This window comes from Pteropus medius, unplaced genomic scaffold (genome assembly GCF_902729225.1).
Source record: "Pteropus medius unplaced genomic scaffold, Ma_sr-lr_union100, whole genome shotgun sequence".
NCBI classification, from domain to species: domain Eukaryota; kingdom Metazoa; phylum Chordata; class Mammalia; order Chiroptera; family Pteropodidae; genus Pteropus; species Pteropus medius.
In genome coordinates this window covers 36,754,893-36,767,349 of record NW_024344378.1, presented here as the reverse complement: position 1 = coordinate 36,767,349, position 12,457 = coordinate 36,754,893, and the positions used below count along the sequence as shown (strand labels likewise).

Here is a 12,457-nt window from a genome sequence, read left to right as displayed (position 1 = left end):
CATACTAGAATAGATCTCAACAACCTATATGGCTTATTATTTATAAGAAAGGCTTTGCTTTTTTCTAAAGCTATTTCATATATGTTATATATAATAATATATAATATATATAACAATATATAACATATATATTCATATATGCTTATAAATATACCTACTTCATATTCCTTTCAAAGACTGGCATCTTTCCCCACAAAACAAAACAATCCATTCCTAATATATCCAATAGGATTCTATTTTACTTGATTTTCCTGAGATCCTCAAATTGTCTAACACTCAAAGAACTAGACATCTCCAAGAGTTAGCTCAAAAATATTTCATTTATTCAGTGATTAAACTATAGTGAAGCCTTTCATGACCTTTTAATGGCTTTTCTGCTGTCTTTTATGCCTTTCTTTTTAAAATAAAATCTTTTTTACCCAAATATATTATACCAACCATATTAAATAGATTTCAGTGCATTTAGCCACGAGACCTCTACATTTTTCCAATTTCTTTTCCTTCAGCTGTGCTAATTGAAATGAATCATAAGCAGGATTCGAGGTGAACTAAACATGAACAGCAAGAAACATCTTGGTTTTTTTTCACCCCACCTCTGTACCACAATGAGGTAAAATGACTCATATATCCCACCCATTGTTATGATCTATCAACCCACAATCTATAATACAATCTATAAAGTCACTTTGAAAACAGAATTTTGTTAGCAAAATAAAATAGTTTTTAGTCTTGACTCTGTCATCTTAAACCAGAACCGCCTTTCTACCTGTTTCAACAAAGAAGTAGAATTTTTACCACGGTGGGCACGGACAAAATGATCATGACAGTAACACTGAAAGAGCTAGAATCCTGCCTCTCCCAGAAATGCAGCTGTTTTTTGTGATCTGCCACTTTTCCTGTAAAACCACCATTGTATAGAACTACAGTACAGTCTCCTATAGCATTTTCCAGGTCACCTTTTCAACAAGAAGTTTGACTAATAGGCAAAGATGTTTATCCATGTTCTCCAAAACTCTAAGGGGCACTAACCTAAAGTTGAACACCAGTGAAGAAGGTAATGTGTTTTGAGTGGTTTTTCTTATTGTACAATCATAGAGCCAATTGAGAGAGATTAAGGAGCCATCTCAATCTACAAAGCTGCCTATAAGTAGAGAAGTCTGAGCCTACCTTGGAGAATGAAGAATTTATTCCATTTTTTATACTCACCAGAGGAAGATCTTTTCACAGTTTCCCCTTCTTAACTAGACAGCAGTCACTAACTACCAGATGATATCTTAAATTCCTTTAGCCTCAATCTAGTCGTTTATTTGTCCATAGCAATGGGGATTAGATAGTCATCACATAAAACCCTTTCACTTGAAAATACTATTTTGAAACTACTTAATCGGACAGTTATTTTCATTTATTTAAGACCTAGGAAAGGCTCAGTCTAAAAAACTTTCCCGAACTTTTCTCATGGTGCTTCAGAAAACATACATATTACCTTTAGTAAGTGACTTTTTAAATGGAACTAACAAAGAATGATAAGATAGTACCTTAGTTGGAGTATTATATTTAATTCAAATGAGACAAAATGTAATCCACAAAAATGATATGAGATTTGGTAGGACTAATGAAGAAATACTATACTGAAAGTGAGATGCTCTAATTAGAGCCCTAGTCATCAACTAATTTTTTTTTCAGCAAATGAAACCTTTTTGTTTGTAAAACAATGTGTTACTGCATTCTACACTTAAATATTTTCAAATTCGTCTTCGTGGAGTTTGTTGCTAACCATCATTCTTGTTACATATGTGAGGTTTAACGCTTTGATTGTTGTCGACTGCTAAATAACCTTTAGATCAGCCTTTCCCCTTGCATTGGAATAGCAAATAGAATCTATGCCTTTTCTAAAACTCCACAGAGCATGTGTGTGGTATATGGAGTGGCGTGGAGATTTGTCAATCTTGTATGTTGCTAATCTCTATGCCACATCCTTTAGGGAGAGGAAGCAAAAAACATTCCTGGTGAATCTGTCACAGAAGAACACTTTACTGATGAAGAAGGCAACCTCATCACCAGAAAAGTAATCATCATTGGATTTCATGCTTTTCTTGGAATTTAGATGTCCTACTATTTGTTTGCTGTAGTGTCACCTCTGAAAGAGAAAACAGGAAAATCTCTACTTTTCACTATTGCTTCCTACAGATCACTCGGAAAGTAATAAGACGAATCATTATCCCGCAAGAGAGAAAATGCGATGACGTGGTAATGGAGAGGGACTGCTAAAGAAAGTAGAGGATAAAAGCTTTGTGAACTCTCTGCTGCTAACAGGCTAGCATCTGCAGTGTGGCAGCTTGAAGCGTTTGCTGCTTCTGATATCTTGTGCATTTGATCAGGGTCAAAGAAAAAGACTTTTCTTCCTAACATTCTTTAACATTATATACTTCCACTGTCTTCAGAGATTTCACAGGGAGAAGTTCATTTATGGAGGTCAGAACACGCTGGTTCGAGCTTCCAAGAGAAGATAAAAGCCCTCTACCACCACCCAATCCCTCAGCAGTGCCCCGCCCCTGCCCAGTGCCTGGCCTGCAGCCCAGTGCCTTCTGCAACACGGATGGAGAGCACTGGTTTCCAACCAGAACACAGGGTTTAAATGTTAGAATGGCAAAAAGTTCAGTTCAAGACCCTCGCATCAAATCTATATATTTTCCCTTTACAGTGTATTCTGTAGGGACACCTGAATTCCCCATCTGTACCTGGGTAGGATTCTCTTCCTCTTGGAGTTTATAACAGCCTGTTTCCAATATGACAGTTAAAGAACTAAACTCACTACTGAACAGCGTAACTGAGCAAATGAATCTCCATCTCCCGGAGAAAACATTTCTAGTTCTTCTTCATCCTTCTTCTCAGATCTTTAACCTTCTCATTTTAAAAATAGAAACTTCAATATCCTATGTTTACATTTTTTTAAAAAGTGAACTGAAAACTTCTCAGAAAAACTAAATCAGAAAATTAGAGAGGCTACTATGTTTTCCATTATAAGTAGGGTAAAAGCTGCGTATTTGTACAAAAACTTTGCTCTCAGAGGAGCGTGTCCCTGGTGCTCAGTGAAGAGAGGTCTTGTTTTATGGAAGATGGATGCCTGCTTGGTCTGGAATAAGAGGAGGAGTTGGAATTCCACAAGTTAAAAAAATGTCCCTCACAGTAACAGCATTTCCACAGTGTTAATTCGTGATTACTGCTCTACTGAGAACCTTGTCTCATTATAGCAGATCACTTAAAATTCTGCTGACTTTAGAAGGCATAAATTATAATTTACTAATATTTTTTATATTTGGGGTTTGAGTGCCTTTAGAACTTTAGCAGTGGTATCTTCTTACTACAGGAAATGGAGAGGCTGCTCTTTTTTTTTTTTTTTTTTTTTTGATTTATCACTAACCTACTGAATTATTGTGATGTTCAGTTACGTTGTTGTATTCATCCTGACAGTTCTACCCAGCTTGGCTTGATGATGCTACGCTGTGTGGTTAAAGCAGATTGTATTTTTGGACATGAAGTGACAAAGTGCTTTAAACTGTGTTTGACTTATCCTAATCCAGCCCCAAGGAACCAGAATGGGAACTGCTTTATAACTAAAACTCTTTTGCCATGAAATCTTAACATGTAACATTCCTTCTAAAGCAGGGAGAAGGTTATAAGGTGAAGACAAAGAAAGAAATCCGGCACGTGGAAAAGAAGAGCCACTCATAACGGTCAGTCAAGGTGATGGGTAAGCTCTTATCAACAACGATAGGACCTAACTCCCTGGAAACTTCTAAGTTCACTAAATAAATGATTAGATCTTCCCCCCTCTTCTCTGTCATTGTAGTCCAGCTTTATGGACTGTAGTCACAGTCCATAAACTTTCTCCTCACAAATTAGTCAGGAATTTAAATGTTAATGATGTTTGCAGAAGCAAATGTAAATAGTGATTTTTGAGTCTCCTCTAAGAGTAAAGGCTCAGTATGAAATGCAGCAGCATTATACAATCTAACAGGAAAACTACTTGGCGACAAATAATTCTTACACATACACTCAGATTTATATTGATCCAGCCTTTCACCATTTTAGCAGAACAGCATCTGAGAATATAATTTTGGTTGAAGTATAGTGGTTGCCAAGTTTAAGTGACCGATATTCCTATATAGTGCTTTATATATTTTTATATAAACCAAAGCAAATTAAATAGAAGGTTAATGGTACCGTGTTTTCTAACTTAAAATGTTTAGTGAGCTTTATTTACTTAAAGCTGTCTGAACTTTATTCATAGAGAAAAGTATTTTCCTTTACATTGTTTTCTACATTTTACTTTGTCTTATTTATTTCTACATAGCTATCATCAGAAAGGCTATTTGGGGTGAAAAAGCAGATAGAGCTTTGAAAAGTTCTCCCTAAGTCTGTTAGGCGAAGGCAGACTGCTTAAGGCTGTTCAATAGTTCTCTTAGCCCCACTGGTCAAAGTAACAAAGAAAACAAACAGATTCCAGTTTTCACTTTCTTACACCTAAGATGTTCCTCACTTAACCAAAATCCTGGTATTTGAAGTGCTGAAGTAAGGAACTGAGAAATTATCTAGTCTCGCTGCCCCTGATTTTTTATGTGAGGTAACTGTAACGAAGGCCCAAATAAATTCTTAATCCCTCCTCTCCAAAAAAAACCTTATCATTTATTTATTCACTTAAAAATTTTTTCACTTCCTCTCTGTATGGCCTTCTACATAGCTGGGTGAGGACTGGGAAATTTGGCAGTATTTGGCGTAGCCTTCTGGGTACAGGCGACAGCATTCTACAAAGGCCAGAGTGGGAAGAAACAGTAAAGGAGGAACTGAGAACAGGTCAGTGTAGGTGGCAGAAGAGTTTTGCCATTGTGTGGAGAGGTAGGAAAGATCCAAATATTTAGGATTTATGAACCTGAATATTCTCGCCTTTACACTAAAAGCAGTGGGAAACCATTGAAGGTTTTTAGGCAAAGGTGGGATATGATTCAGTTTGTTTTGCATCACTCTAGCTCAGGGCAGAGAATGAAATGGAGGTGGCAATAATGGATGAGCAGAAAACCTGTTAAGAGACTATTGCAGATCCTGGCTTTGGGCAGCAAGGATGGTAAGAGGTAGGCTGAATGAAGAAATAGCTACATGACTTGCTTTTTATTGGATGACAAGGGTGAGAGATGACAAAATTAAGGATGACATTAGCATTGCCATATCTAGAATGAAGCCACCTATTATGCATGTCTTACAGCTGAACTTGGTGAAAGACATATCTATCAATTAATAAAATTGAGTATGAGTTTGCTTTTTTGAATTGGTCTATTTAAACAATTATACGTAATAAATGAAATGAAATTTGAAAAGAGTTCAGTCAGCTTCAGTATGCCCCTAACAATTTGGCAACTTGTTCAGTCATAGACTCCAGACAGGAAAGAACCAGAAAGGTCACCTACGCTAGCTGAGACATTTTTCCACAGTAACATATACCTAATTATCTATGAATAAATGACACCAAAAATATATATGACAGTGCTGTGCTTTCAGGGTCCTTTAGAGTATTAATATAGAAATTGCTTGGTCACTTAAATATACAAGAGGTTTTAAAATTATAAATAATCCACACTGTAAAAACGTTATCAGGAAAATTTATATAAATGTGAAAATAACTTCAGTATAAAGAAAACTCAATGGTGAGTTGACTATAAGCCTCGTTTTACTTTCCGGGATGGTATTTCCCTTCCATAAGTGAACCTAGGAAATGAGTCCAAGAATACTGCCTGGAATTCCAGGACATGGAGTGTGTACTCTGGAAAAATCAATTTGCAAATATATTGAGAGCTTTTATAGCCCTGCTGGCTGCCCTTTTTTTTTTTTTTTTTAAATAACAGAACTCGGCAAGTGGAATGCTGCCAAATTTCAGTCTCAGATGGTGACATCAAATTTTTATTTCCCGTTAAATTCCAGTTGAATTTGGAGTTATCTGAACCCTGCACCTGCTTTTCTTTAATATTGAGTCACAGCCATCCTACTTTTAATATAAGAGAAAAGCCGGTGGCTTAAAAAAAAAAAAAAACTATAAAGATTTATACATAGTACCTAGTGATTTATAGTTTATAAAGTGCTTTTACAGTTTCCTGTTTATTGTATTCTGTAGGGACATCTGAATTCTCTATCTGTACCTGAGTAGGATTCTCTTCCTCTTGGGGTTTATAACAGCCTATTTCAATATCACAGTTAAAGAACTAAACTCATTACTGAACAGTGTAACTGAGCAAATGAATCTCCATCTCCCTGAGAAAACATTTCTAGTTCTTTTTCATCAAGCCTTGAGGCAAGTCAAGCAAATTTTTTTTACTTCCTTTTATAGAAGATACTAAAGCTCAGAGGTCAGATGACATTTCTGCTGTCACACAGCTTATGATTGATAGAGCTAGGACAACTCAAGATTGATACTCTGCCCAGTGCCCTTTCTTTACACTAAGCTGTCATTCTAAAATTATTTATGAATAATAGTCATAGTCTATTAAACGATTACTGTATGACAGGTACTAGGTAAGATTATTATATACATGACCTCATATAATCCCCAAAATAATGCTATAAGTACTACTGTTCTTTTTTTTTAAATGAAGAAACTGAAGTTTTGAAATGTTCATTGACTTACCCAAGGTCCTACAGCTGATGTGCGAAAGCAATGAAATTTGAACCTACCCAGAACCTAGCTTTTAACTATTATTCATATTAATAGTTAAATAGTATTTGATGACCATTAGACCTAAATGCAAACTTTGAATCAAATACATGTACAAAGGCAACCTGTAGTAAATTTCTTCACACTATCCATAATAAAAACACTGGGGTTTTTTTAAAATAAATAAATAAAGCAAAACTTTATTTTTAAGGCCCCTAGATACAAGCCATAAAAGACGGTGGAATAGCTGTATTCCAAACCTCTTTGGGGAAAAGGCTTGGATCTCACAGCCACCTGGATGCCAAGAGTGGAAAAAGTGTCCATGCTTGCCAAGGGCAACACTATCTGAGTCAAAAAATGGACTCATTTTATTCATTCTTTCAAAAAATATTTGAACTTTCACCTGGTTTAGAGTGAAAAAACTAAATCTACAATTGTGAATTTAACCTCTATGGCCCCAGCCCTTCTGGATCACTCAGCCTGCTAAGGGGAAAGAGATGGGACAAGTATTGTTCAGGGACTGAAAATACCAAGTCCAGGATCCAATGGAAAGCAAAAGAAGTGGAGGGAAGAAAGGTGGGTAAAAAGAGAAAAGAAGAACTAGAGTAACAAATTCTGGGTGTTCTCGGTGGGCCATAGGAAAGGCATATCAGAAAAGCCTTTCCTGAAGCCATAACAGAGCTAAGTCTTTAAAGATGAGTAAGAGTTAACCTGCAAAGGCGACCCTCATTAGCGAGAGCAGAGTCTGTACTTTCGAGGAGATGGCTTTTGAAATAAAATTGAAGAATAGAGCGGAGTTAAATACAGATTAAGACTAGAGAAGGGAAGTACAGGTAGATACAAAGTCATAAACAAAGAAAATGAAGTTAGAGACAGATATGTAGTCTAGATCCTCTAGATCGTCCTGGTGTGTGTGGTCGGTGGACCAACAAAATCAGCATTACCTGGAAGTCTTCTTAGAAATGCAGAAGCTCTGAGTTTACATCAGCCTACTGATCAGAATCTACATCTATAGATTCCCTAGGTGATCTATATGCACATTAAACTTTGAGAAGCGCTGCTCCAGAACATCACTGTCTGGCAAACTTGAACACTGGAATCATCTAGAGAGGATTTTTTTTTTTTTTAAAGGTTTTTGATGCTGGGTTCCATCTCAAGATATTTAAATAAACTGGTATAGGACGTGCTAGGGATTAGAAAACAAAATTTTTCATTGGAAACTAGTGGGTACTAAGCCTGAAAAGGTTCATTGGGCTGAAGTGTAGAGAGCTGCAGCTATCAAGCTAACGACGTTAATATTTTTTTTTAAGCTAGGCATTAGGGGCTAAGAACCACCGGTAAAAAAGGTTGGTTCTAACTCTGGTATGTTCCTGACTTGAAAATGATACAGAAAGTACAGCATTCATTCGTGAAATATCAACTACTATGAAAGTCCACTGGATAGCTGTTTTTTCTATATTTTAAAGTGTTTCTTAAAAAATTATAGTAAGGTGACTAAAAGGAATGAGTAGCTTTCTATTACCTTTGCGTTTGAAAGGCGTGCCAAACCCAAAGACCAACAGATTCCTAAATGCAAATGCTTTATCTCAAATCCATTATCTAAACTCGGAAGAGGAAGATGACTCAAATTCTATTTATGAAATGTCATCTCGATGGCTCCTGCCCTCTCATGCCTTTCCATCAGATGGCGCTCTCATCACAGTTTATGGACTGTCAATATTTTATAACAGGCATCCATACAGTCACTCCGGCAAGGCTCTCATGCTTTTTGTGCGACACCGTACTTGCTATAAAATCTTTTATCCAATGAATGACCTTCCTGTACCCCATGTGGTTGAGGTCAAAACATTCTGATTTTGTGACTGAGAACAAGAGATTTATAAGAGGAACTAACTCCCAAAATTTTTTTAAAGACCATCACACAAATCATATCTGAATACAAATGGGCATGATTAGCAGCCTTTTTTAAGAGTATAGAAATATATCCATTATTTCTAGAAAAATAATGGTCATTTGCGTTGACGTGATAAAAGGAAGACCTTGCTTATTGCAAGATTAACCTTGAAAGTTAGACTGGCTTGGGGAAGAGATGAAGCAAAACAAAGTGAGTTCTCCTGGATTGTAGTGATGACTGCACATCTATGTACATTTATTAAAAATTATCAAACTATACATTTACAGTAGACAAAACTCTGTGCTTTGTAAACTATATGTCAATTAAGCTGTAAAGCAAGGAGTTCAATTAGAGAAAATTGCTGAGGATTCTCCCCAAGAAAACAGAGCACAGAGCACCAGGGAAACGTCACAGGCCCATCTCAGAAGCCTGGTGCCTGGAAGATTAGGGGTAAGCGTAAACACAGAAGTGGGGAAATCCTAATCTGCTTACTCTGATTTGCATAACTCCTGGGACATGGCCTTGCCCAAATGAGTCACTTTCCTTCCCTGGAACCTCTGCAGAGTCATGGGAGGAGGGCAGGTGTTGAAATCACCCCAGAAGGAATTGATACTCTGATGTTCTTGGCTCCAAGCATTAGTGACCTGGGGCATGGAGGTCGGTAGCACTTTTAATACAAAAAAGGCATCCAGAACCAGAGTGGGACAAAGGAAGTGCTGTGCTAACATGTTTACGGAAGCCAAGGTATCCGGGTTGATCCATCTAAAAGGAAAGAAACCTGTCCAGGATAAGTAAACAACCTCAAGGTCACTGGGAACACTCTTGAGCCCCCCCCACGGAAACAGAATTATAAAGGTTCTCCCAGACCTGCAAAACTAGTCTGTTGCTTACATTTCAGTGAACAGGGTTCTAAAGTTGTTCTTGCCTTACTCAGGTTTTCTATAGAGGCTATGTCTTGGATCGGGCAGGCATTCAATTTTGTCACCTTTTACACTGATCGAGGAGGGAGGAATGATTTTGTTTATAGAGAAGTTCATACCAAGAACAATATATGCTGCACAGAAGTATGAAAACCTCTGCCAAAGAATGTCAAAGATTTATTTTGACAATATATTAAGACTGGCTATAAAGCAGATATTTTATGGAGGTATTATCCAGTCAAACAACATTCTTAGTGGAACCTCCATAAAAAAAAAAAAACCCTCAACATTACGCAATGCTATATATATGCCTTACTGTTGAATTGTACACCTGAAACTTACTGGATTTTGTTAACCAATGTCACCATAATAAAAATAAATTTTAAAAAAATATTCTTAAAAAAAAAAATTCAAAATCAGTTTATCCTGCCATGACTGATGCGGGGCAGGAGAAGGGAAAGCAGTCTTTCCAGTGGTAGAAGATAGCCTTCGATTTTAATTTGCATAAGGAAAAGCAATTTCACAGTAATGAAGTAATGACATCGTCCTCCCTTTTTGAAAGATTAGCTGCATTTCGGGGGTGGGGTGAGAGAATTATTATAAAACAGATATGACCTAGATGCTTTATCCAGACTCCATATGCCTGACCCTTTGTGCCCATGAAACCTCATACTCCTGATATTTTGATGTTGATGGAAATCTCAGCACGTGCCTGTCACGCTGCTCATTTTACAGTAAGTCCGAGGCCCTGAGGCCCTGAGGGCTCCCTGAGTACCTAAGAGACCTGAGCTGCACAGAACTACTAGAAGAGGCTCTTCCTGACTCGATCTCTAAAACCACGAATAGAGTAAACAATGTTCTGTGGAGGTCATAGGATCATCCAGAGAAGGTCACTGCCCTCAAAGAGCTTTCAGGTGCACCTCAGGGTCTTGTCCTCTGAGGCACCTAGCAGATAGCCTGAGTCAAAAGCATCATGTTAAACCGCCCCATTAATAGGTAGAGGGCCCCCATTCTCTGAGGCTTTTCTGCTGAATGGCAAGAAAGGCTTAAGCAAGTTTTCTTTAAAAAAAAAAAGAAAGAAAGCAAGCTAAACTCACTACCATCTTGTCTCTCTTTCCACAGGATCATGTGTTTTTACTGCCAGTACTGAGAAATTCATGGAAGATATGTCAGCAGGAAGTAAAAATTCACGGAGAAGGGTGTGTGTGTTTGCTGCTTCCACACATTAATGGCATGATTTTTTTTTTTTTTAACGCAAAACGAAAACAGGAAAGAAAAAGAAAACCACCCACGTTTTAATTTAGCATGAGCCAATTTACAGAGCATGGAGATTCACTTTCATTCCCAGGACTGGCACGTGTGCAATTAGCAATGCAGTGTATATACAAGAAGCCATGCTGTTAACAGTTTATCTCAAGTAATTTGGTATCATATACAAAAAGGAAGAAATTCCTGCCTCCAGAAGAAAGAAGGAGATGGATTGATGAAATCACAGAGAAACACTAAAATTACTAAATCCACAACAGCTCGCCTTATTTTTCTTGGACCCAAACTGTCAGGGTATAAACACTATTTGTTTCTTTTTTAAAACATCTATAGTTTTGCTGTAAATAATAACACTGTATAAATTCTAACAGAAAAATAGAATAAATGTTGATAAGGCACTGCCTCTTAGAACACAACAGAATATTGCAAATGCATTTAACAAAATAGGGATCTCAAGTGACTTCACCTTAGAAGAGGAGAGGGAGGGGTTCTAGGTGGGGGGATCTTCACTGATTCTTGTATATTAGCAATTATAATGTTTGTATATGCAAAACTGCTAGCTTGATTTTAAAAAAACAAATCTTTAAAATCTGCTGCAAATTTAAATAATTCCGAAAATGAGGAATTCTGTAGTTCTGTGAAAAAATTTTTCTTCAGAATACTAATATTTTGATGCATGTGTATCACCTTATTTTGATTAAATCTTTTCCAATTTTGCAAACACTACAGTATACTGCAACACAGAAGATTTTATCTGTAAACACAAAGCCCTTCATCTAATATTTGTTGCTATTGCCAATTTTCCAATGAAATGACCTAAAAATGGAAAAAAAAAAAACCTATACAGTAGTTGCTTTAGGGGGAGGGGGGTGCTCTCTGTTAGTGCTTAAAAGGGGGTAATGCTTGCCGCTTTAGAGGTGGATGGTGCTCATAAGAGGCCCCAGTCAGGGGTATTTAAACTGGACTGAACGGAAATCCTTAGCTAGTAGAATGGCAGCACGCTGTAAAATTATTACTGTATCGTGTACTGGCTATAAGATGTAGACACCTTTCAGTAAGCCAATCATTGTAACCATTCTAGCAGTGTCATATTAGGTTAATAAGGCTGCTGTGTTTTAAAGGGCATTTTTATTTGGGTTTTGGTGAAATTCTTTAATTTGTCGATTATATTCATATAAAATCAGCATTCATTGACACATAGCTCTAATTACATATGTATGAAAAACCATACACTGGATGACCTCGTCAATTATTTAAGCATAAAATAAATTGTGTTAAACTCTTCACCTATCTGTGCTCTACAGTGTCCTTGTGTTCTCTGGCAAAAAGTAATTGTCTAACTCCTTGTCATCTGGCTACCCCAGTCCCCACCATTCCTATTAATGCCTCTGCGGGGACATTAATGATGGTCCCTAACGTTTAATTTTGTCCTGCAAACTCTCAACTTACATACATTCTGAGTATTTTGTGGAGGAGCCAAGAATTAAAGATTAAGTGACAAATGATCTTTGCCCACATCTGGATTGGGCTGCCCTCCCCAAAAGCGGGGAACTGGGACTCTCATAGCCAGCATGTCCAGAAGTTATAAACTAATACCTTTAGGAACCAGCCAGTTTGCAGTTACTTTTAGCCCGTAAACCAATTGTTTAACTGACATTCATTGTCAGTGCTTAGAAT

At 37.1% G+C, this 12,457-nt stretch overlaps 1 protein-coding gene across 20 annotated transcripts in view; it reads left to right on the top strand.

The window, feature by feature from the left end:
• Positions 1–12,070, top strand: part of ANK3 (ankyrin 3) — a 563,084-nt gene extending 551,014 nt beyond the window's left edge. For 10 of the 20 annotated variants that reach the window (XM_039871876.1, XM_039871871.1, XM_039871870.1 and 7 more), the window contains 2 exons: positions 3,664–3,744; positions 10,637–12,070. In XM_039871876.1, coding sequence (XP_039727810.1) covers positions 3,664–3,732 — 69 coding nt within the window. In that variant the 3' untranslated portion in view covers positions 3,733–3,744; positions 10,637–12,070. Of the gene's footprint in view, positions 1–1,981; positions 2,066–3,663; positions 3,752–10,636 lie in introns of all 20 variants that reach the window. The other 10 variants (XM_039871880.1, XM_039871883.1, XM_039871888.1 and 7 more) reach the window with 4 other exon arrangements.
• The last annotated feature ends 387 nt before the right edge of the window (positions 12,071–12,457 follow it).